The following is a 20,455-nucleotide window of genomic DNA, read 5'->3' as shown; positions in this document are numbered from 1 at the left end:
GAGCGGGGCGAAAGGCCTGGAAGCGAGCGGGGCTGCGGCGGTGCCGTCCGAGTTCGGGCGCGGCCCGGCGGCGAGCGCTCCGGCGGCGACGAGCGGGGCGACCGCGGGTCCGGCGTTGCCGCGGGTCGGGCCGGGTGCCGTCGGGGCGGAGGGAGGCGGCGGGGCCTCCCGAGGGAGCTCGGAGCCGACGGCCCGTTCCTCCCCGGCCGGAGGAATGGCAGCGCTGGGCAGATCCTGCCAGGGCATCCCCGCGGGTCCCGCACTGGAGTTCCCGCAGGCCGCCGCCCCCGACCGCCCCGTCCTGCCCGGCGACGCCGCGGGCTGCGCGCGGATGGTGGCGGACGGCGGCGACGGCGGCCGCGGCTCTTCCGGCGTGTGTCCGCCCGGCGGCTTTGACATCGCGTCGTTGGCCGCGCTCGGGAGTTACAACGAAGGCGTGGCCGTGCCGCCCGTGGGATCCTTCACCCACCCGCAGCAGAGCCACAGCCGGTGAGTGCGGAGCGGCCGGGAGCCCTCGCGGATCCGCCTTTAGTTCCCGGGGCGGTCGTGGTTTGTTTTGTTCCGGTACTGCGGTATCTGCGCGTTAGGATCGCGTCGCTTGCTTCGCTGCCTTGAAGTCTGTTGCTGAGGGGTGAAGAAGGCTTCAAAAACGAAAGGAACGTGGGCGAATTTACTGAGACCCTGATCATAGGCTCGTGGAATGGCCGAGGGGAGCTCAGGGATCCCCCAGCCCTGCCGTGTGCTGGCTGCCCCCAGCTCCGGCTGCCCAGGGCCCATCCATGGCCTCGGGCACCTCCAGGGATGGGGCAGCACAGCTCTGGGCAGCACTGCCAGGGCCTCACTGCCCTCTGAGTGATGAATTGCTTCCTCACACCCAACCTCAGTCTCCCTTCTTTAATTTTAAAGCCACTCCCCCATATCCTGTCACTATTAGACCATGCAATAAGTCACTCCTCTCTTGCTTGCAAGCACCCTGCAAGTACTGGATGGCTGCAGTGAGCTCTCCCTGCAGCCTTCTCTTCTCCTGGCTGCTCTCAGTGGTTTCTCCCAGTCTGGACATGTATCTGGGATTGCCCCAACCCAACTGCAACACATTGCTCTTGGCTTTGTTATACATCAGTAGCTTCTCACGTGCCCAATTTTTGAGCCTTCTAAGATAAGCTCTTAAGCTCTGATGCCTTTTAAAAATCAGATTGCTTTTTGAAATATATGAACACAACACTTTTACGTAAAGACTTGCACAGTTCTGTCAAACTTTGCTGGTTGGTTACATTTCATTTGAGCATGTTGCCATGAGATAACGTATTAACAGGCTGAAGTCAGATCACACACTGCTTCCTTTAGCATTTGCATGGTAGCACAGTTGGACTTGGTGAAAAAAATAACTGACATAAAGGAGAAGAAAGGATCGGGCACGGAGAGCTCAGCGATTACAGCCTTCCATGACTTTATTTGGAACAAAACGGGCCTTTTAATCAGAAATTTCTGCTCCCCTCACAGTGGTGACTCATGGCAACTGTTGCTCTTAGCATTGTTCAGGCTGTGAGTGAAGTTTGAAAATCAATGTCACAGGAACCAGCCAATAACTATTTCTCTCTGTTTTGCAGCGTGTCTGTTCGATGTGGAAAGAAGCATAAGCTAGAAGAAGAGTCAGAAGGGTAAATTGAATTTGTGTTTTATACCCTGAAAAGAATTAATTTCAATAAGTATTTGAGCACATCTTATCTACAAAATACATAGGAATGGAACTGCTTCCATCGCTTCAGTTTGGAACTTCCACTGAATTGCTCATAAGTCCAAACCCACTGCAGTTTCCTCATTAATTGTATAGTACTGATTTTCTTGCGTGGGTACCCATGTTTTAATAAGAGCAATGTTGATGTATTATTTTGTAGATGTTTCCTTTTTGCAGTTTGCCAAGCTGGGTGAAATACACGTGGCTTTCTCTAACATATTGTCCTGTAGAAAACCACGTTTCTCTTTGGTCAATTGTAACTTGTTTTGTTTCCTAGTTGTCCCGTGAAGAAGAAGAGACTGACAGGAGCCAAAAACTGCCCTCAGAATCCCAGCACTGAAGAGTGGATTCTCTGTGCAGGTCAGCAGGCAGCTGGGGAGGTAGCAACAAGTCAGTATGGTGGTAGCCATCCTGAAACTGCCATGTTAGAAATTCCCTGTGAAGAAATGGAGCAGACAATGGGGGAGCAGCAATGCGAGGTTGCTCGCAGGAAGCTTCAGGAAATTGAGGACAGGTAAATGCAGGGATTGACTGGGTTGGCTTTACTAAGCTTTACCTTTTTTTTTGTGGATATTAAGGGGCAAAACCAGCATTTACAATATGTTACCTGACTGCTGAGTGTGGGATGAACCTTCTGTGTGAGTGGTCTCTTTGTAAGCTGCCTGTGGTTTTCTGAGTGTTGTGGTTGATAATGTGATCTGAACTTGATGCAAGGAGATGCTGAATAAGTAACAATCTCCTCAGAATCATCACACAGCATCAGTATGCTATACTGGGTCTTTAGCTTTTTTTGTGTGTATCCAGAGCTCACATTTTTAATTTACATTATCTATTCAGAATTGAGCTCAGCTTGTTGTTTTTTTTTCCTCCTCAACAAATCACAGCTTGTTCTATGATTAATACTAAAAATGCTTGGGATAGGTATGAATTTGTGAGCGTGAATCAGATCTCTTTCCTCATATGTAAGTCTGAGGTTCATCTTATTAACTATCAGGTGGCTTGGGAGTGGGAAATGGGGTGGCTCTTGTCAGTCCTCTACAGTCATGTAATAAATGTACTGTGCATTCTTGCCTTTCAAAGACTTTTGGGAATGTCATGTGTATATATCAGTTGACTGCAGCTGAGCTGCTATTCCAAAATACTCTAAAATGCCTGCTGCAGGCAGCTAGAGAAGCAAAGAAGTTATATAAGTTTAAAAACCAATTTTTTTTTAGATGAGTACTTAGATGGGTGAAAGGGTGTGTTTTTCATGGGTAAATAAGAGCAGTCATTTTTCTTCATTTGGCTATACCTGCATTACAAAGTATGTTTTATGCCTCTCAGAGGATTATTTCCCACCTTTCTCATCTACTCTACTAAATTTTCTTCAAAAGTTTTATCAAAAATAGAGGAGATGCCTCCAGTTTGATCTGGATTCCTCAACTTTTTGTACTGTTTTAATCTCAGATTGATGCAAAGTCTTTCAAGATTAAGAAATATATTCAGTAGCTCTTCATTAATTCTCAAAATTAACAGATGGGGAACTGAGCAGGCAAAGTTACTGGGAAACTGAGACTCACTGTTGTAATAGGACTGAATTGTATGCTTTCCTCAGAAGTGAATGTGGTTTATGTTTTCTTAGTGTCATTGTGCACTGCTGGACGATGCAAAGATAACAAAGCTAGCTCAGGTACCAGAAGCTGCTCGAGTGGCTTCTATGGTTGCAATCATTCCTAGGGTATATTGGCCCAAAAGAGACTCATGTTAACATGGCCCCGCTGCTTCTGGTACCCCAGCCTAGGCCAGATATCTGCACTGTACAGTGCAGTGCACATGGGTAGAACTGTAGTCTGCAGTGGATGTGCCTGTTAAAAGTATGCTCAATAGTGTTTATTTCCCTCTTCCCCCTCCATTCCTAGGATAATTGATGAAGATGAGGAAGTTCATGCTGATGGAAATGTTAGCAATCTGCCCACTCTTATCCTGTCAGATACCCTTAAAAAAGGGATGAAGAGGGATTTTGGTGAAGTCCTGACAAAGAAAATAATAGAGTCTATGTAAGTGCTGGAGGAAATCATGGTGCTACGTAGCTAACACGTGCAAATGAAATGAGACACACAGTCTTGTGTTTGTGGAGACGTCCTGAATTAGTGCATGGTGCAGCCAGCGTTGTGTAACAGACCACTCACCTGGTCAAAAACAGGAAAAATTGTCCTTGTGTAAAACAGAATTAAGTGTAACTGCAGTGGTCTGGTTTGTACCCCTGATTTGTACAGGGTGAAATATTTTGAATAAACGGTTATGTCCTCATTGTTATGTGTGTGGGTTTCCCAAAGAAGGTCCTCACATGTGACCAACAGTGCTCATGGAAAACACAGGGTTAGAACTCGAAGTAATGGAACTAGTTAAGGAAAAGAAAATTGAATAGGCAAAAAGTTGGAATGTGCATCCTGGAATATTGTTCCAGGCTAGCACAGTGCATGAAGATATTCACTGGTTTTCTGCATTTAGCAGTTGTGACTGCAGAATTTTAATTTAACTGACTCTCCATCTCTTCTAGGAGCCGTCCTTCTATGGAGCTGGTGCTTTGGAAACCACTTCCTGAATTTCTCACAGATAAACTGAAGCCTGTTTCTGTTAAGAACTTCAGGCAGCAGAGTACTGAAGGGTGTCAAGCTAAGCAGTCAACACCAAGAGCTGCTTTTGACCCACAGACTGAAACATTCCCTGAATCACAACAGACTGCCATGTCTCCAGATCCATATGCTAGTTTGGGAATCTCTGGATGTGCAGAAGAAGAAATGGAGCTGTAGATGCCAAATTGTAGACTGAAAGTGGTGACCTTGTGATGGTTTTTTTGTTGCTGTTGTTGTTATTTTGATACCTTCTTTCCTTCTGGTTTGTGTGAATCTGAAGTTTGGTTATGTTTTTTTGTTTTCCTAGTAGCAATTGTAAGAACATGGGTTGGCCACACACAACTTTGGGAAACGTTATAAAAAGATAATTCTGGTCTGTTAAATATTCTCATTTTTACTGAGAAGGCAACCCAGAGGCCTTTGGAACAAGGAAGCAGCTTTCCATCTTTGTTAATGATGAAATATCCTCCTAATGTCCCTGGAAAGGTTAAAAATCCAATTAACTGAATGTTATGGTGGCTTAGGCCATGCTTCTCACTTACTGAGCCATTTAGATTGGTGCATATACTATGCTTGGTCAGTTACTTTTATTCACATTAGAGAAAGGTATTGGAAGGAAGACAAACTCCTGAGTCTAGTCAGAGACAGGAAAGTCACCCCTGTAGAAATACAGCTCTTCACACAATTGCTTGCACTTGATGTAAACTCCAATATTGAAATGATGTGTTCTGCAGCTCGGTAAGGAAGGAGTGTTATGGCTGAGCAGAACCTCTTGCTTTGTGGAAAGTAAAACTGGCTACTAACTTGTAAGGTATCTATTAACTATGGTCCTCTTTGGTTTATGGTCTCATAAATGTGAGGTTTTTAATGTCCCTCCTCTCCCAGTGGCACAAAGTCTAGAGAGAAGTGGTTCCCAAGCCAACTGATGCACATCTGACATCGTGATGTGATTCTTTATAAGCACGGAGTTGGCAAGTCAGTTCAAGACAACATAACTTGACTAAATAAGAAATATCCTTTAATTTTGCTAAAGATGGTATAGATCAGATAAGAGGGAGCTGATTTTCTGGGGTAAAGGGGGTCAAATGCTGAATGCCTTTCAGACTTTGAGATTGCTGACACTGATGGTGAAGAAGATGCTTGTTTGCATGAGGAAACCGGATTTATGGGCTAAGCTAGAACATGCCATTAACATGATGCCACACAGTTTATACAGATATATGCCAAAATAATTTTGTATCCTGCTTAGATTGTTAAGGAATCCTCAATGCACTGTGGCTCACAGCTTTTCTCCACGCACACTGCTATTACACTCATATAAGGCAGAGAACGTCATCTTCTGGTCTCCAGTCCTCAGCCTTTTCCAGAGAAACCAAAATTGAGGCTTTTCTTGAGAAAAATTCCTTTCCAAGTAATAGATTCTGTCTCCACATCCCAGTCTGTGTTTGACATCCTGCTAGCATGAAGGAGCAAGTCCACTGACCTCAGTAACGCAGCTGTCTGCATAAGAAAAATTATTCATCCTGTGCACAGCTAATTGATAATCCTTGTGGGTTTTTTAAATGTTTAAATAAGTCACAGTTGACAGTTTGATTTTAAACTTCTGTTTTTGCAGTCATTCTTTTTTGGCTCAGAACAGCAGCTTTCTTTGAAAGTTATCCCTGTTATATATATCTTGCTCTTCTTGTTGAAGGCTTTCTGACATTTGCTGTCTCTGGATAAAATATTTCAGAGCTTCACTAAAAACATTCCAACACTTGAATAGGTTTTATGCTGAAAACTGGTATCTAAGTACCATTCTGGGACTTTGGTGAGCGTGTGCAGCTTTTTCTTGCTCTTATATCTATTTCAGAGTTACAAATCTCTTGCATGTAACGTGTAAAATTTCTTATGTATTATTGTACTGTTGAACTTGCTTAAAACAAACAGCCTTTGATCTGCTGCTACAGGGCTTGAGTACAAAGTAATGCAGCTTGGGGCAGGCTGCAGTCATTGCGGGTAGAAAACGTGGTGCCTCTAAATATCTATTTTTAAGGTTGCAGGATTGTAGTGAAAGCTTAAGGTTGGGACTGACTTTGCTGATAGCTCTGATGCTAAATAAATGGAAAAGGAAGGATAACAATTCCAAAAACGTGATGAAACCATCTCTGCAACACTTAAATTTTGGCATAGGGTACAGAAAACTGAGAAGCCAAGATGTTAAATGTAGACAGTTTCCTCCCTACTCAAAATACTGAATGACAAATTGTCCATTAAATTAACAAATACTGACCTCTGTTATTCTGCCACCCGAAAGAAGAATCTACTGGCAGACTATTGACAAAGACCACGAGATGGGAAAGAACTGCAAAGTACATTTGCTTTGGTTTAGATTTATTTTAAAATTTGTCTAACTTATTTATGCTGTTACTACGAGAGAAGAGGGCTGAAGTGCTTCAATTGGTGGGGGAAGAAAAGCATGGGTAGAAGTAGGAACCAGTTATCCAGAAGGAGTGAACAAAATCATTGCTCTAGTAACCAGGGAGGACAAACTACCAGGGATTGTAACCAGGGAGGACAAACTACCAGGGATTGTAACCAGGGAGGACAAACTACCAGGGATTTTCACACTTCTGTATTTGTAAGAGTTTGATTTGTTGTTGCCTTCCTTAAGAGACTATTAACTCTGTTTGCAAGGAAGAATAGAAACATGATGCAGTATTAGGAAAAAGTTTTATTTTGAAATATGGAAGATCTGATTCTGGTCTGTCTTCTCTCGGGGCCAAATCACCATTTGTATGTGAGTTTTTCAATAAATTTTCTGAAGTATTTTTAGATGGTGCAATTCCTTAATCGTATGAACTACATAAAAACAGTATGGTAACCAGGTACAAGTCACTAGTCTCAAGTCTGGGAGATGTTAGTGCTAGCAAAAATCCTGAGTTCTATGAAGCTTCAACATACCTAACATGAGATGTGTGCTTTCTGGGGAGCGAGCCCAGTAAATACCACCAGCCTGTAGCAGAACCCACACTGACAGTAAGCCTTGATAAGCCATGCCTTGAAGCATCTCCAGCTGTGAAGATGAAAAGAGGGAACAAGATGGCATAAGTAGAACTCCACTTTTGTCTGCCCTGTTTTAACAAGTTTCGGGTGTAAATTTAAACTGGCCATTTCCAAATGTGATCAATGGACACCAGGTTGTTAAAGACCTAACATTTGATGTGTTTTGATCTCTGAAGTAAGTGGAAATAATAAGCTCCTGAAAGCAGGTAATCTATATCCATGTCACTGGGTGGCAGTGTTGCTGCTACTTTGATTAATCACACCTGGGGAGCTGTGCAGTAAGAGAGTTAAAGCTGTTTTCAACAGCAAGTACTGAGGATTATCCCATTTACTTCATTTTACACGACCTTTGTAGTTCATCCCATGCATATTCACTCACAGTGCTGCAACTGCACTGATCAGCACAGGTCCAGCCCTCCAAAGATCAGAGGAGCAGGTACAGGCACCTATGCTAGCTTCAGGTACAAAAGTGCAGAAAGACCCCACTCTCCAGAAACACCTACAGAGTTCAAAGCTTCCAGAGGCCTAGAAAGTCCCTCCCCCCCCTCTACTGACATACAAGGCAAGAAATGAGCTGCACTGCACTTTAATTGCACCAATACAGTTAAATAAAATGGAGAAAGCAATTCTACATAGCCAACAGAAAACAAGCATTTACACAGTAAATCTGTAAAATGTACAGACCATTTAGTTTTAACCCAGCTGTCCAAACATGGATGTCCCAGTAACGCTTCTGGTGTTAAGAGTACTTTGATTTTCAGGTTCATTCCAAGTTGCCAAGTTACTGAGAAATTAAGTTTTTCTCCTAAGAGAACACTGAATAGGAGCAGCAGGAGACAAAAACACTATTTTTTTTTCCTTACCAGTAGAAATGAATGGCCATCACTACATCTACCAGCATTCATAGGAAGAAACAAGCAAAGCTTTTCTGAATACAATCAATTCTACCCCTCTCCACCCCCCAGAAGGGCTTATCCTGTTACCCTGCCAGAAGATAACCAGGGACAATTAACACTACCGAGTTAGACACTGATCAGTTGAGGAAAGAGTTCATTGGCAAAGCTATCCTCCCAAGTGTGGTCAGTGTCAAGAGGAGAGGGCATGTCACTGAAAGGTGACAGGGATCCTTCATATCCAGAGTCACTACCAGCATCCAGCAGATAGCTTGAGGCTGCAAAGCTATGATGAGAGGGAAGCAGATGAGAGATACCCAGCTCAGGCATTAAGCTGTCTACAGGTTCCTCTTTCACAGATACTGGGACCTCAGCAATAGCTTTGTCTTCAGACGGAGAGAGAGACACCTCCTCAATTTTCACAAGCATATTGGTTTCATTGCCCATTTTAACCGGGAACTCCAGTATTAAGGGTTTTGTGTACACATGATCAAACCTTATGAGTTCATTAATGGCCTCCAGCTTAGCTGATGGGGACCCCAGAGAGGGAGAGGGGGAGGTTGGTATGGAATTTGTTTCTCCACACATCTCTTCCTCCAGCTTTTCCAGGCTGGATGATTCTGAATCAGCACATTTGAGAAACATTTCTGGGTCCAGAATGTCCAGTAATCCGAACAGGAGATCAGACTGCAGAATAAAATACTGTTTTAGAAAGATAGCTTACTACTGTAACAATGCGCTCACTGTGGCATAAGTTCACTTTCATCTGAAAAGAAAGATACACTAATATCACCACACAACTGCAATTTTATCAAGAGCAACTTGTAAAAAATTACTGATACTGGTAAGACAGTCATTGATCAGAACTACTTTGTTCATTAACTCTAGAGAGTAGAGTAGTAGTAGAGGTTTCCTAACTTCGCACTGACTGCATATTCATACACCCTCATTATCTTAGACTCTTCACATGCCAACACCACAGTACCTAAGGGCTCTAGAGAGCAAGTACAAGAACCAGGCACAGGCAGATCTGCCCATGACCAAAAGGTATGGAAGATTTCAGAATCTTCAGTGTAGGAAGAAACTCATTGTCTTCAAGCTCCAACTAAGCATAGTCATCAATAACCAAGTTTGTTTTCAGCAAAATTACAGTATGTAGTCAGCATCTGTATGCTTTTGCTCTATAAGCTAGAAGACTGTCCAGGCAATATTTTCTAAAATAACAGAAACTGAACTTGTTGAAGTTGCATTAACATCTGCTGGACTCATGGGATACCCATTAGGTCTTAAGCCACAAGTAGGGTATTCCAAAGCTTAATAAACAAGCTGTCAAAGATCAGAGACTTCCTATTAAAAAGCTTTGAAATAAGTCCTTAGACTATGTAGGACAGGAGCAGATGCTCACCTCAGAATCTGAAGAGTCACTGCCATCAGAATCCATGTGGAGGTTGTCAGAAGTGGTGACAGCTGGGCCTGCACCTGCTGCAGAGGAACACGTAGTCTGAGTGCTGCGGACTCAGCGGACCCGGTCACCAACCCGATGTCATCCACCTGGGATTCCTTCACAACCTGCATGAGGAAAAAGCCCCATCAGTCACAAGTGTTCTGGCAGGCAAGATGGCACCCTCAAGATCGTGCACTTCTGCAAACACTTCCATTAGGTTCTTTGCTTACTGTGCGTTATCTCATGAGGTGAAACCATTTTCTACGGTGGCTCGAGCCTCCCCAGCCCTAGAAATCCACCTTGCTCACCACTGTTCTTTTGAGACACGCATAACAGCTTTCTTTCTCTCCACCCCTGGAGGTGCCCGAGGCCACGGATGTGCCCCGGGCAGCCAGAACTGGTGGGGGGGCAGCCAGCAGAAGCGAGTCTGGCTGATCTTTACGGTTCCCTCCAAGCTCAGCCCTTCCACGTTCCCACATGACACAGAGCACAGCCGCACACAGCCGCTGTTCCTCACCGCACACGGCGCCTGCTCAGCACGCAGCCGCTCCCAGCAGCTCCGCTCCGCCCCACGGCGACGTCAGGGAGCGGCACCGCCGGACTCTGCCCCGCCGGGGGCTGCGGGCACTCACCGTCGGCTCGAACTCCGGCTCTGTCTTCAAAGCGTCCAAGCCCAGGCGGCAGCGGAGCTCCTGGTTCTCCAAGGAGAGGCTGCCCGTCTGCTCCCGCAGCCGTTGGTTCTCCCTCAGCAGCCGTTGGTTCTGCGGATATCGGCGCGCGGTCAGATCGCGTCCCGCAGCCGCCCCGCACCCCCCGGCCCGGCGCTCACCTCCTCCTCCAGCTCCACCACCTGCTGCTCCAGCTCCGTCATCCGCGCCTTCTTCCTGTCCCGGGCGCTCTGAGCCGCCACGCGGTTCTTCAGTTTCCTGCGGGGCACATCGCGGTCACGGTGCGGGCACAATGGGGGCACATCGCCCGCAGCGCCCCCGCTCAGCCACCGCCGCCTCCCACTCACCTGCGCAGCGCCTTCTCCTCGGGGCTCAGATGGGTGAGGCGCTGCCGCTTGCGGGCCGGCGGCGGAGCCTCCATGGAGCCGGGAGCCGCCCCCGCGGGCAGCACGACGGATAGGCGGCGGCCGGCGGCGGACTCGGCCGTGTCGCCGGGGAAAAGGAGCAGCTGCGGGGCTCCGCGCAACGCCGCCATCACCGCTCCGCCGGCACAGATCGAGCGGCGCTGCGCCGGCACGGCCGCCCCGCCCGCATTTCTACGGTCGTGGCTCTTCCTGATTGGTCGGGACGGAGTGACGTGCGGCGCCGCGCGGGCAGCGATTGGCTGCGGGAGGGAGCGAGGCCGGGGCGGATTGCATCAGACGGTGGGGGAGGGGTTGGCGCGTGGCGGGGGCTGAGGGCGCGGCTGCCGGCTTTTGTGCGGTGCTCCGTAAAGCCCGACTGCCGCTCCCTGCTGAGCGCTGCGCTGGGTGCTGCTGTCCGCCCACTGTAACGGTGTGCGTTCCCACGTGCGGTGTTAACATCTGGTATAAGGAAGGTGCAGACCCGGCAGCCCAGCCTTGTTGGAAAAGAGGAGTTGAATTAAGCTGGCCGTGAGCTGAGACTCGTTTCCACCGGCATTGTCCGGTCGGTGTGCCGTGCCCGGAGGTGCCCGAGGCCATGGATGGGCCCTGGGCAGCCGAGCTGGGGGCAGGCAGCACACGGCAGGGCTGGGGGGTCCCTGAGATCCCCTCTAACATCTGTGATTTCAGAACGCTTTAATTCTGATTTCTGCCTTTTTGGTTTTGTTTTGTTTTGCCAGCTTGCTGTTCACACATTCCTTTTATTATATTTCTAATTTTTTTTTTTTTCAATTATTGCATTTAAGCCTGTGATCCACGCATCACTGATTACTTCAGAGGGTTTCTTACCCAGACTTGTAGAAATATCACAGCATGGTTTGGGTTGGAAAGGACCCCGAAGGCCATTTGTTCCCACACCTGCAGTGCACAGGGACACCCACAGCTCCAGCAGTGCTCACAGCCCCATGCCCTGACCTTGGGTGTCTGCAGGGATGGGGCAGCACCACCTCTGGGCACCCTGTGCAGTGCCTCACCGCCCCATTGTAAACAACTTCTTCCTTACATCCAATCTAAATCTCCCCTCTCTGAGTTTGAAACCATTTCCCCTTCTGCTGTCACATGGAACCTGCTGAGAACTCTGCCCCTTCTTTCTTACAGCCCCTCTTTAGATCTGTAGTTCATCACCACGGTCTGAGGATGTGCCAATGAGGATACTGTTGGCTGTCCTGCCAGAAACAACATTAGTTCCTGCCAACAGCTTTTATGTGGTGTGTTCCAGGTGGCCGACCTACCAAAGGAAATCGTTCTGTTTAACAAAGGTGGAGAGGCTTTCCCCTTGTGTAACATCAGATAGGGAAAGAAACATGAGTCGAATGTTATCTACATGTGAAAAAGGGGGTACAGAGGAGGTAAAGAAAATGAGAGCATACAGAAAAAAGATAATTTTACTAATAGTCATAGTCTGAGAAAGAATGTGTTTGCCCAGTGTGTGTCTAGAAACACTTGGAAAGTGGCCTAGGGCCTCCAGCTCATGTCAACAGCTGGCATATTCCCAGATCTGTATCAGTAGGTGATTAAAGAGAAAGGAAACTGTTCTGCAGCCCAAAGCAAGGTTATTCCAAACTTGTAATGTTTGTAATTATCTTTCTCTTCGTTTTAGTTATTCTTACATTTCGTCGACACGCTCTGAGATGGAAGAATGCACGTCTCATAATATGAATCCTCTCTATCTTCAGGTGGAAAATCACCACTGCCTTTCTAAAGGAGACTGCTAACCTGGCTGCTGAGTTTGTTGTCAGCTGGGCAGAGAAGACTTCAGCCCTATGCCTAGGTTTGCTGGGGTGCTGGTAGCACTGTTACTGGAAGATGCCTCATTTTAACATCTTTCCAGATTTGATTAAGCTCTTGGCCCTCGAAAAGGATGGGGCTGTGTGCTGTGAGTGCTCTGTAGAAGTGCTGCTGCTTGAGAGGAATTGTGTCCACCTATATTTAGGGATGCATGATGGTAGTTTGTGGTGGCAGTTACGAGTAAAAGGAAAAAGCAGTGCACTCGCTCGAGATGGATGAGTGCAGCTTTAGGGGAATGTTGCAGAATTAGTTTGGGCAATACAAGAGAGGGAACTTGTTACCCTGCTGTCCCATTGAGCTGACAGCTTGTGTTCTGGATTCTCAGTAAATATTTGATGTGTTGAGTGAGCTTTGAGGAGAGCAGCCAACTGTTGAAATCTCACACACCTAAAAGCTCCTGTTCCGGTAAGTTCTCCTGTTTGCACATCCTGATTCAGAACTGGAGCCTCTTCTTGGAAAACGCTCCAGGAAGTAAACAACTGCGCTCAGTAAAACTGATGGCTGCCTCCTGCTGGTAGGGCCTGGCACCGGGCAGTGCCTCCTGAAAGGAAGCAGCTTCTGCTATTTCTTAGGCTTCACTCCTTGGGTTTTGGGATTCCCTTGGAAATTCAGAGGCTCTGAGAGTCCTGGCAGCTATTTTGCTTTGTCAGGGGACGGGGCTGTGAGCACTGATGGAGCTGTTGGTGTCCCTGTGCACTGCAGGCAGTGGGAACAGACGGCCTTTGGGAGTCCCTTCCCAAACCCCTCTGTGAGTCCACGATTCCACGATTCTACTTGTGGCAGAACGAAGAGGTGCTGTTTCCAAGCACGAGTCTGGATGTTCATCCTGTTTCCACTTGTCCTCACAGATCGAATGTGGTATATAGTAACCATTGCTTTAGTTTATTTCTCAGTGCTCTTTTCTCTTTCTTTGCTACCATGTGCTGCTGTGCCCACGTTTTGGTGCGGGCCCTGAAGGCTCACTGCGTGGTGCATGTCTGTCCTGTCTTGCAACTCCCACGTCAGCTTGTACTGCACATCAGACAGGAGTTTGCAGTGACATTTGAGTGCATAAAACGAAAGGCTGTAGGAGACATCTTTAAGTGGGACGGATGTCTCTGGAGAAATCTTGGCTCCTGTCGCACCTTGCTGGGGCGTTCGCCCCGGGCAGAGCGGCTGCTCGGGTACGGGAGGACATCTGCTGGCTGCCGTGCCGCCGTGCAGCCACGGCCGGAGGCGGTGCGATGGGGGAGAAGGGTCTGAAGTTTCGTTTAAGGATTACTTCAATGAAAAACAACCTTCTCGCTCAGATAAGAGTCCAGAAAGTTTCTCTGGTCATCAGAACCCTCTGCTGTTGGTGTTCAATTGCTTCTGATAGCCATTTTAAGCTAAGGTAGATGTCAGCGTGCTACATAGCATGAAGATGGTATGTCCTGAATTCCTCTATGGTTGTTGTTTAATATACACGGGGGGACCTCTGAAATACCAACTGCTTCTTAAATTTGAGTATCAGAACAGCCCAGAATTCCAAACTAAATACTAAATGAATATCTGCAATGTAGGAGGAAGATCTTAAGTCGAGACTCCTCTCCTCTCCTCTCCTCTCCTCTCCTCTCCTCTCCTCTCCTCTCCTCTCCTCTCCTCTCCTCTCCTCTCCTCTCCTCTCCTCTCCTCTCCTCTCCTCTCCTCTCCTCTCCTCTCCTCTCCTCTCCTCTCCTCTCCTCTCCTCTCCTCTCCTCTCCTCTCCTCTCCTCTCCTCTCCTCTCCTCTCCTCTCCTCTCCTCTCCCCTCCCCTCCCCTCCCCTCCCCTCCCCTCCCCTCCCCTCCCCTCCCCTCCCCTCCCCTCCCCTCCCCTCCCCTCCCCTCTCTTCTCTTCCCCTCCCCTCTCTTCTCTTCTCTTCCCCTCCCCTCCCCTCCCCTCCCCTCCCCTCCCCTCCCCTCCCCTCCCCTCCCCTCCCCTCCCCTCCCCTCCCCTCCCCTCTCTTCTCTTCCCCTCCCCTCCCCTCCCCTCCCCTCCCCTCCCCTCCCCTTCCCTCCCCTCCCCTCCCCTCCCCTCTCTTCTCTTCCCCTCCCCTCCCCTCTCTTCTCTTCCCCTCCCCTCCCCTCCCCTCCCCTCCCCTCCCCTCCCCTCCCTTCCCATCTCTTCTCCTCTCCACTGTGATGTGTACCGGGCAGTTGATGGAAAAAACAATCTCAGTACCTTCTATATGGGTTCAGTATTACCCACAAATACTCTTGACTTGGAGCCCAAAAATGAAAAGGTCATCGCTCACCAGTGGAGGGAGACAGTCACTGGTTTCTGCAGTGACAGGTTGCCGTCTCCCTTGTAACTGGATTTCCCACTGAAATGTGCCGTGCTGCATTATTTGGTGTTACCAGATCACTTTGAATTATAAATCATAGGAGTAAGAACCATCTTTTTCTTACATCTGAGCAGATCCTTTTTGTATATTTTCTGTTTTCTTTGCAAAGTGAATGAAGGATGAACTATGCTCTATGCAAGGTCTGGCTGATACTGGAGATAATCAGATGGGAATTCCAAATTCACAGTAATTGAAGTAAACTTTTAATCCATACTCATGTCTTTATTTATGTGTATTTATCCATACACACGTCTTTATTTCTTTGAGAAAAGGCCATGTTTTCCTTTGCTTTCAATATATTTGTTGTTAACATCACTGGGTCCCTGCCCTCATCGCCTCCCTGCTACAACCTGACTTCTCTTCCCTATGTTTCACATTCCTTAAACATCCCTATCAAGCAAAAGACAACATATGCTGTGGCCAATCTGCTGCTTCACACATACTTTTTTTTTTCTGGCTACTGTCATGCAGAATGTGTAACAGCTGAACACCACCCCCTGCCCCCCCCCGATTGAAGGATGCAGTTCTGTTTACATGCACTCACATTTACTTATGTCCTTTCCTAGTCACAGTCCCTTAAAACGCAAATACAGTCACACAAGCTTCATGTTAATTAAATGAGATGCACTCAAATTGATTATTTTGTTTTAAAAGTGTCAAATCAATAACAGACTTTGGGCAGTAGAATTGCAAAGGGTTGGGTTTTCAGGCATGTTTCTGCTTCTCTTGCTTCCCATGTCTCCTGCACACCCTGGTGAGTGCTGCTTCAGTACCCAGAGGCAGCAGCCTCTGATTTTCACAACATTTGCAAGAATGTACAGTCTTAAGACCTCTGTTCTGCCCTTAAGCTTTGTTAAAATTAGCTGATGTGTTCAGAAGAGTGACAGGGCTGGCAGGCAGATAGCGTATGTTTAATTTCATTATGAAATGAGGCTAAAAGAGGCTCTAGAAGGGGTTCTCCCGTGTGCTGTATTTGTGGTTGACTGCACAGATTTGGCAGAAGGCAGCTTTCAGACATCTCCAGCTAAATGTGCTTTCAAGGGTAGAGACAGCAAGACCAGGGAAGCACGATTCCTGCCTGGTTTAGCAGTGAGAAGGGCTGGTGGTCACAGTGTGAGGACTGCTCAGTGCTGGCTTTTCCTCTTGCCTGATGCACAGAGCTGCACTTCCTACACAATATTCCAGCCCAGTCTTGAGCTTTTTTTCTCTGATATTCAACACAGGAGTATGTGAGCACTTCACTGACATTTTTTTCCATCAGTGTGGGAGGAGGGCTCTATAATACCTAGTTATTTGCATGGGAAATGAGATGTAGGAAGTTTAGTGTCAAAAGCACCCACTGGTGTTGGTTGCCCTCTTCTCAGGGCATTCTTTTTCAGACCATTTGGCATTATATCCCATTTCATTATGCTCAAATCAAAGCTCTTATTGACCTCAGCTGCAGTTATAAATGCTTGAGGCTTCTGTGTGTCAGATCCCAGGCCTCAGTTTGCTATGTAGGGAAAAAAAAAAAAAAAAAGGAAACATAACTGAAGTATTATGGCAAACTGAACTGGGAGCCATAACACTGCTAGCTGGGAAGAAAGCCAGTTAGAAATATTTGATTGCTTTAGTATTAGACAGTCCATTCTTTTCCTGCAATCTCCTGCTTGGATTTCTGCCCAAGTCAGGGGAACTTTGTGACCTGAGACTCAGTGCCTCATGTCACTCCTCGCTGTGTGAGTGTGGGGCTATGGCAAAGGCAGCACTGCTGTGCCTGCAGACCACAGCTATGGATAGTTTTGGAAGTCTATTTAATTATAAACAGAAGCAGTGGTTCTATCTATCTATCTAATTTTCACTATACTTCAATAATTTTTATCTACAGTGGGATGGATCCTCCTGTGAAGGCAAAAGTGTACTCAGGAAACAGAAGACTTGCCCAGTACAAGTGGACAGGGTACAAGATTTCTTTTGAGCTATCCAATCTAAATACACCCTATTTTTTATACATGTATTTAAATCTGAAATCTTACTGATCTCTCAATGGTGTAGTATTTGTGAGATTTTTAAAGATAAAATAGAAGGGAGGGAAAAAGGAAAAAAATATATCTCTAGCATTCACGGATGCCTACTGAGTTCTTAAGGACACCTGGGATGCCTTAACCTAAAACTTACGACTCAAGCTGTTTACATTTACTAATAGGACATTCATTGGAAGAGCCTGATTACAATGGCATGAGGACCTTTTTACAGGAAGAAAAATATTTGGTGAAGAAAGAATCTCAAACCTGACACGCAAGGCTTAAAAACCTCCCAGTTATTGGAAATTAAAACCAATTCAAATAAAAACAAAAGAAAATAAAATAGAAGAGAGCTCCATGAAATGTTACAGTGCCATAAACGGGTCAGATGAACACCAGGAAGCGGTTACAAAAACCCAGTTGTTTTTAATGGTGACTTGATCTCAAAACCATGATTGATCAAGTCCAGTTCTGATGCAGGAAGCAGTGGTTTGGGGGATTGGTGGAGGAGGTGGTTGTCCTTCAGCAGCTGATGGCTTCCTGTTCTCTTCTTCTTCTTCTTCTTCCTTTCCCCTGAGAAGCAAGCAGCTATCAGGATGAAGGAAGGGCCCCACGCACAGATCTACCCTTTGGCACAGGGAAGCTGGCATACAGGAAGAGCATTTATGACAGTGCTGGAGAACTGAACTATCCCAGATATTTTCCATGGGATTCAATACCCTGCTTAAGACTTTAGGAAAGGACTTCTTGAAACAGGTGAAGGGGTGAGAAGAGCGAGGCACCTGTGGGGCGGCAAGAGGGAACCACAGGCTTTGTTTCACTGTTTCTTCATTTTAGAGACCTGTACTCATTAGAGGGAAGAAGAACGGAAGGACACAGAGCATGCAGATTCTCTTCCGAACTCCTGAAGGCATGAGAAGACAGCAGGTCTAGATATCATTGGCCTAGTCCACAGAGGAGGTAACAGAAAGCTGCTCACAGTAACAATTACCCCTGCATCCATCTCACCTTTTGCTACAGGTTGCAAGACCGTGTATCCGACTCCGGGAGAAGACTTCCAGAGTTCTCCTTTGTTTAAGCTCTTCAAGTTGGTTATGATGTAGCAAACCAGATGTTACCCAAACACCAGCCATTGATACACGGATGAAGAAAACCAGGGGGTTTGCAGGAAAGATGTTTTTATTCAGTGCACTAGATGCTCATTTCTGGCATCCTAATGGAACACGACTTCACAATATTCTAAAAATCATGTTGACCACATCTGTTTGCTTACTGCCTTCTCTGTTGTGACCAGGCCCCAGCACTGCAGTGATGCCTCTTCCAGCTGCCGTTCTGTGCGTTTGGTAGGTTTGGCCACCTTTGTTTCACTGTACCAAATTCATACTCAGCAAAAAAAAAAACTTAACTGATTTAAGCTAATGCTGCTGTGTCCCACTAAGGATCCCATTATCCTGTCTCATAAACTCAAAGAATGCTGAGTTCAAGGTGCTGATCAATACTCCTAGGGCTGGAGCACCTCTCCTATGCAGAAAGGCTGTGGGATTTGGGTTGTTCAGGCTGGAGAAGAGCAGGCTCTGGGAAATGTCACTGCAGCCTTCCAGTACTTGAAGGGCACATACAAGTGGGGAGCAACTTACGGTTTGATAGTGATAGGACAGGGAGGAATGGCTTTAAACTAAAAGAGGGGAGATTGAGGTTGGATGTGAGGAAGCAATTCCTCACTCAGAGGGCAGTGAGGCCCTGGCAGTGCTGCCCAGAGCTGTGCTGCCCCATCCCTGGAGGTGCCCGAGGCCATGGATGGGCCCTGGGCAGCCGGAGCTGTGGGCAGCCAGCACACGGCAGGGCTGGGGGATCTCTGAGCTCCCCTCCAACCTCAGCCATTCTATGATTCCTGCCCTACACACGGACGAGGATCGTGCCGGATCGCCGGCAATGCCCTGGAAACGGCAAGCGTTGGACTAACGCCATACACGTATGCAGAAGAGCGGCGTCTCCCCTGCACAGGGAGAATCGGCGCCACGGGTACATGGCTTACAGAGGCCCGCAGCCCGTGCAAGAAGCGCACCGGCAGCAGCCGTGAAGCCGTCGCGCCCGGGGCTTCGTGCCTGACCCACTGGGGCATCCCCAAAGCCCCCGGGCCGGCAGCCCCGGCACCGCGCAGGGCCCGGGCGGGCGCCACAAAGCGCCGAGGCCGCAGTCACGCCCCGACCCCGCAGGCCCGGCCCGCGTGGGAGGCCGCCTCCCGCCAGGGCCTTCCCGGCAGCAGCGGGGCCCGCCGGGCCGAGGGCGCGGGGCCGGGCCGAACCGCTGGGCTCCGCGGGGCCGAGCGTGCGTGTGCGTGTATGTGTGTGCGTGTGTGTGTCCGTGTGTGTGTGCGTGTGTGTGCGCGCCGAGGGAGGGACGGAGCGGGTCAGAGACGCGTGGAGGGCGGAGATAACCCCGTGGTGGCCGTCACGTGGAGCAGATGAAAGGGAAGCGGCTCGGCGGGGCGGGGAGCAGCCGGGCCGAGGGACGGGGAGCGCGGGGCCGGCGGCGGCGGCGGCGAGGAGCGGGGCGCGGCGCGGCGGGAGGGCGGCTGCCATGGGGCGCTGAGCCGCCCGGGAGCCCGGCCCCGGAGCTGGAGCCGCTCGGGAGCGATGCGTGGCGGCGGAGCGCCGCTCCCCCCCGCCGCGCGATGAGGGGCTGCGGGGCCGGCGCGGGGCCGGCCGTTCCGCCGCCGCTGCTGCTCGGGCTGCTGCTGGCCGCGGCGCCGGGCGCGGCGCTGGGCAAGGAGACGGCGTTCGTGGAGGTGGTGCTCTTCGAGTCCAGCCCCAGCGGCGACTACACCACCTACACCACGGGGCTGCAGGGCCGCTTCTCCCGCGCGGGGGCCACGCTGAGCGCCGAGGGCGAGATCGTGCAGGTGAGCGCCGCGGGGAGGGGAAGGAGGGGACGGGGAAGGAAGGGAAGCGAAGGGAAGGGGGGGGCGCCGGCCCCAAGATGGCTCCGCGGCGCCGTCCGCCGTCACCTGGCGGCACAAAGCCCGCGCCGAGCCGGGCCGGGCCCCACGTGCGGCGCGCGGCCTGGGGGGCGCGGGGCGCCGCGGTGACAGATGCGCGCACAAAGGCCGCGGGGCGCCCCGCCGAGCCGGGCCCGCACCTTGCAGCGGAGCCCCGGCTGACAGCGCGCCGGGCCGCGGAGCCCGGGCACGCGGGGAGCCGCGGTGCGAGGCCGCGCCGGGAGCGGCGACGGCGGCCGGGGGGGCGGGGATGGTGCGGGGCCGCCCGGCCCGGGGCCGCCGTCGGAGCAGCGCCTGCAGAGCGCGGCCGGGGCGCGCGGGTGGGAGCGCACGAGGCGCCGCGCCGCTCTCCGTCGGTTCCCCCTGCAGGTCTGGCGCTGCGCTCAGCTACCTGTTACTGCTGCCCCGGATCTCGGCTCCTTATTCGAGTTCCTCTGGACTTCTCGTCGGAGAAATAAGTTCG

At 49.3% G+C, this 20,455-nt stretch overlaps 3 protein-coding genes across 5 annotated transcripts in view; 2 read left to right on the top strand and 1 right to left on the bottom strand.

Moving 5' to 3' along the window:
• Positions 1-68: 68 nt before the first annotated feature.
• CCDC117 (coiled-coil domain containing 117) lies at positions 69-7,158 on the top strand. 2 transcript variants are annotated; one of them, XM_031592395.2, is made up of 5 exons: positions 69-489; positions 1,608-1,658; positions 2,013-2,249; positions 3,634-3,771; positions 4,275-7,158. In XM_031592395.2, exons 1-5 carry the CDS (start codon positions 215-217, stop codon positions 4,525-4,527), a joined length of 954 nt encoding a protein of 317 aa, XP_031448255.1. In that variant the 5' UTR covers positions 69-214; the 3' UTR covers positions 4,528-7,158. The 2 variants fall into 2 exon arrangements, with proteins under 2 accessions (XP_031448255.1, XP_031448254.1); XM_031592394.2 differs by lacking the exon at positions 3,634-3,771.
• An 807-nt stretch (positions 7,159-7,965) lies between these two features.
• On the bottom strand, positions 7,966-10,997 carry XBP1 (X-box binding protein 1). Its single transcript, XM_031592392.2, is given in 6 exon segments — positions 7,966-8,975; positions 9,694-9,801; positions 9,804-9,857; positions 10,365-10,493; positions 10,562-10,658; positions 10,748-10,997. Coding segments are annotated over 6 exon segments (1,134 nt in total). The 5' UTR covers positions 10,936-10,997; the 3' UTR covers positions 7,966-8,417.
• An 8,243-nt stretch (positions 10,998-19,240) lies between these two features.
• The window catches only part of ZNRF3 (zinc and ring finger 3), a 73,030-nt gene continuing 71,815 nt past the window's right edge, over positions 19,241-20,455 (top strand). The window contains exon 1 of one of the 2 annotated variants that reach the window (XM_031592385.2): positions 19,241-19,896. In XM_031592385.2, coding sequence (XP_031448245.2) covers positions 19,459-19,896 — 438 coding nt within the window. In that variant the 5' untranslated portion in view covers positions 19,241-19,458. Of the gene's footprint in view, positions 19,897-20,303; positions 20,451-20,455 lie in introns of those variants that run through there. The other variant, XM_090120892.1, reaches the window with a different exon arrangement.

Source organism: Phasianus colchicus, chromosome 18 (assembly GCF_987193195.1).
Source record: "Phasianus colchicus chromosome 18, bPhaCol1.hap1.1, whole genome shotgun sequence".
Classification (NCBI taxonomy): Eukaryota; Metazoa; Chordata; class Aves; order Galliformes; family Phasianidae; genus Phasianus; species Phasianus colchicus.
Note: the sequence above shows the minus strand (reverse complement) of the source record. Positions and strands in the feature narration are given on the sequence as shown.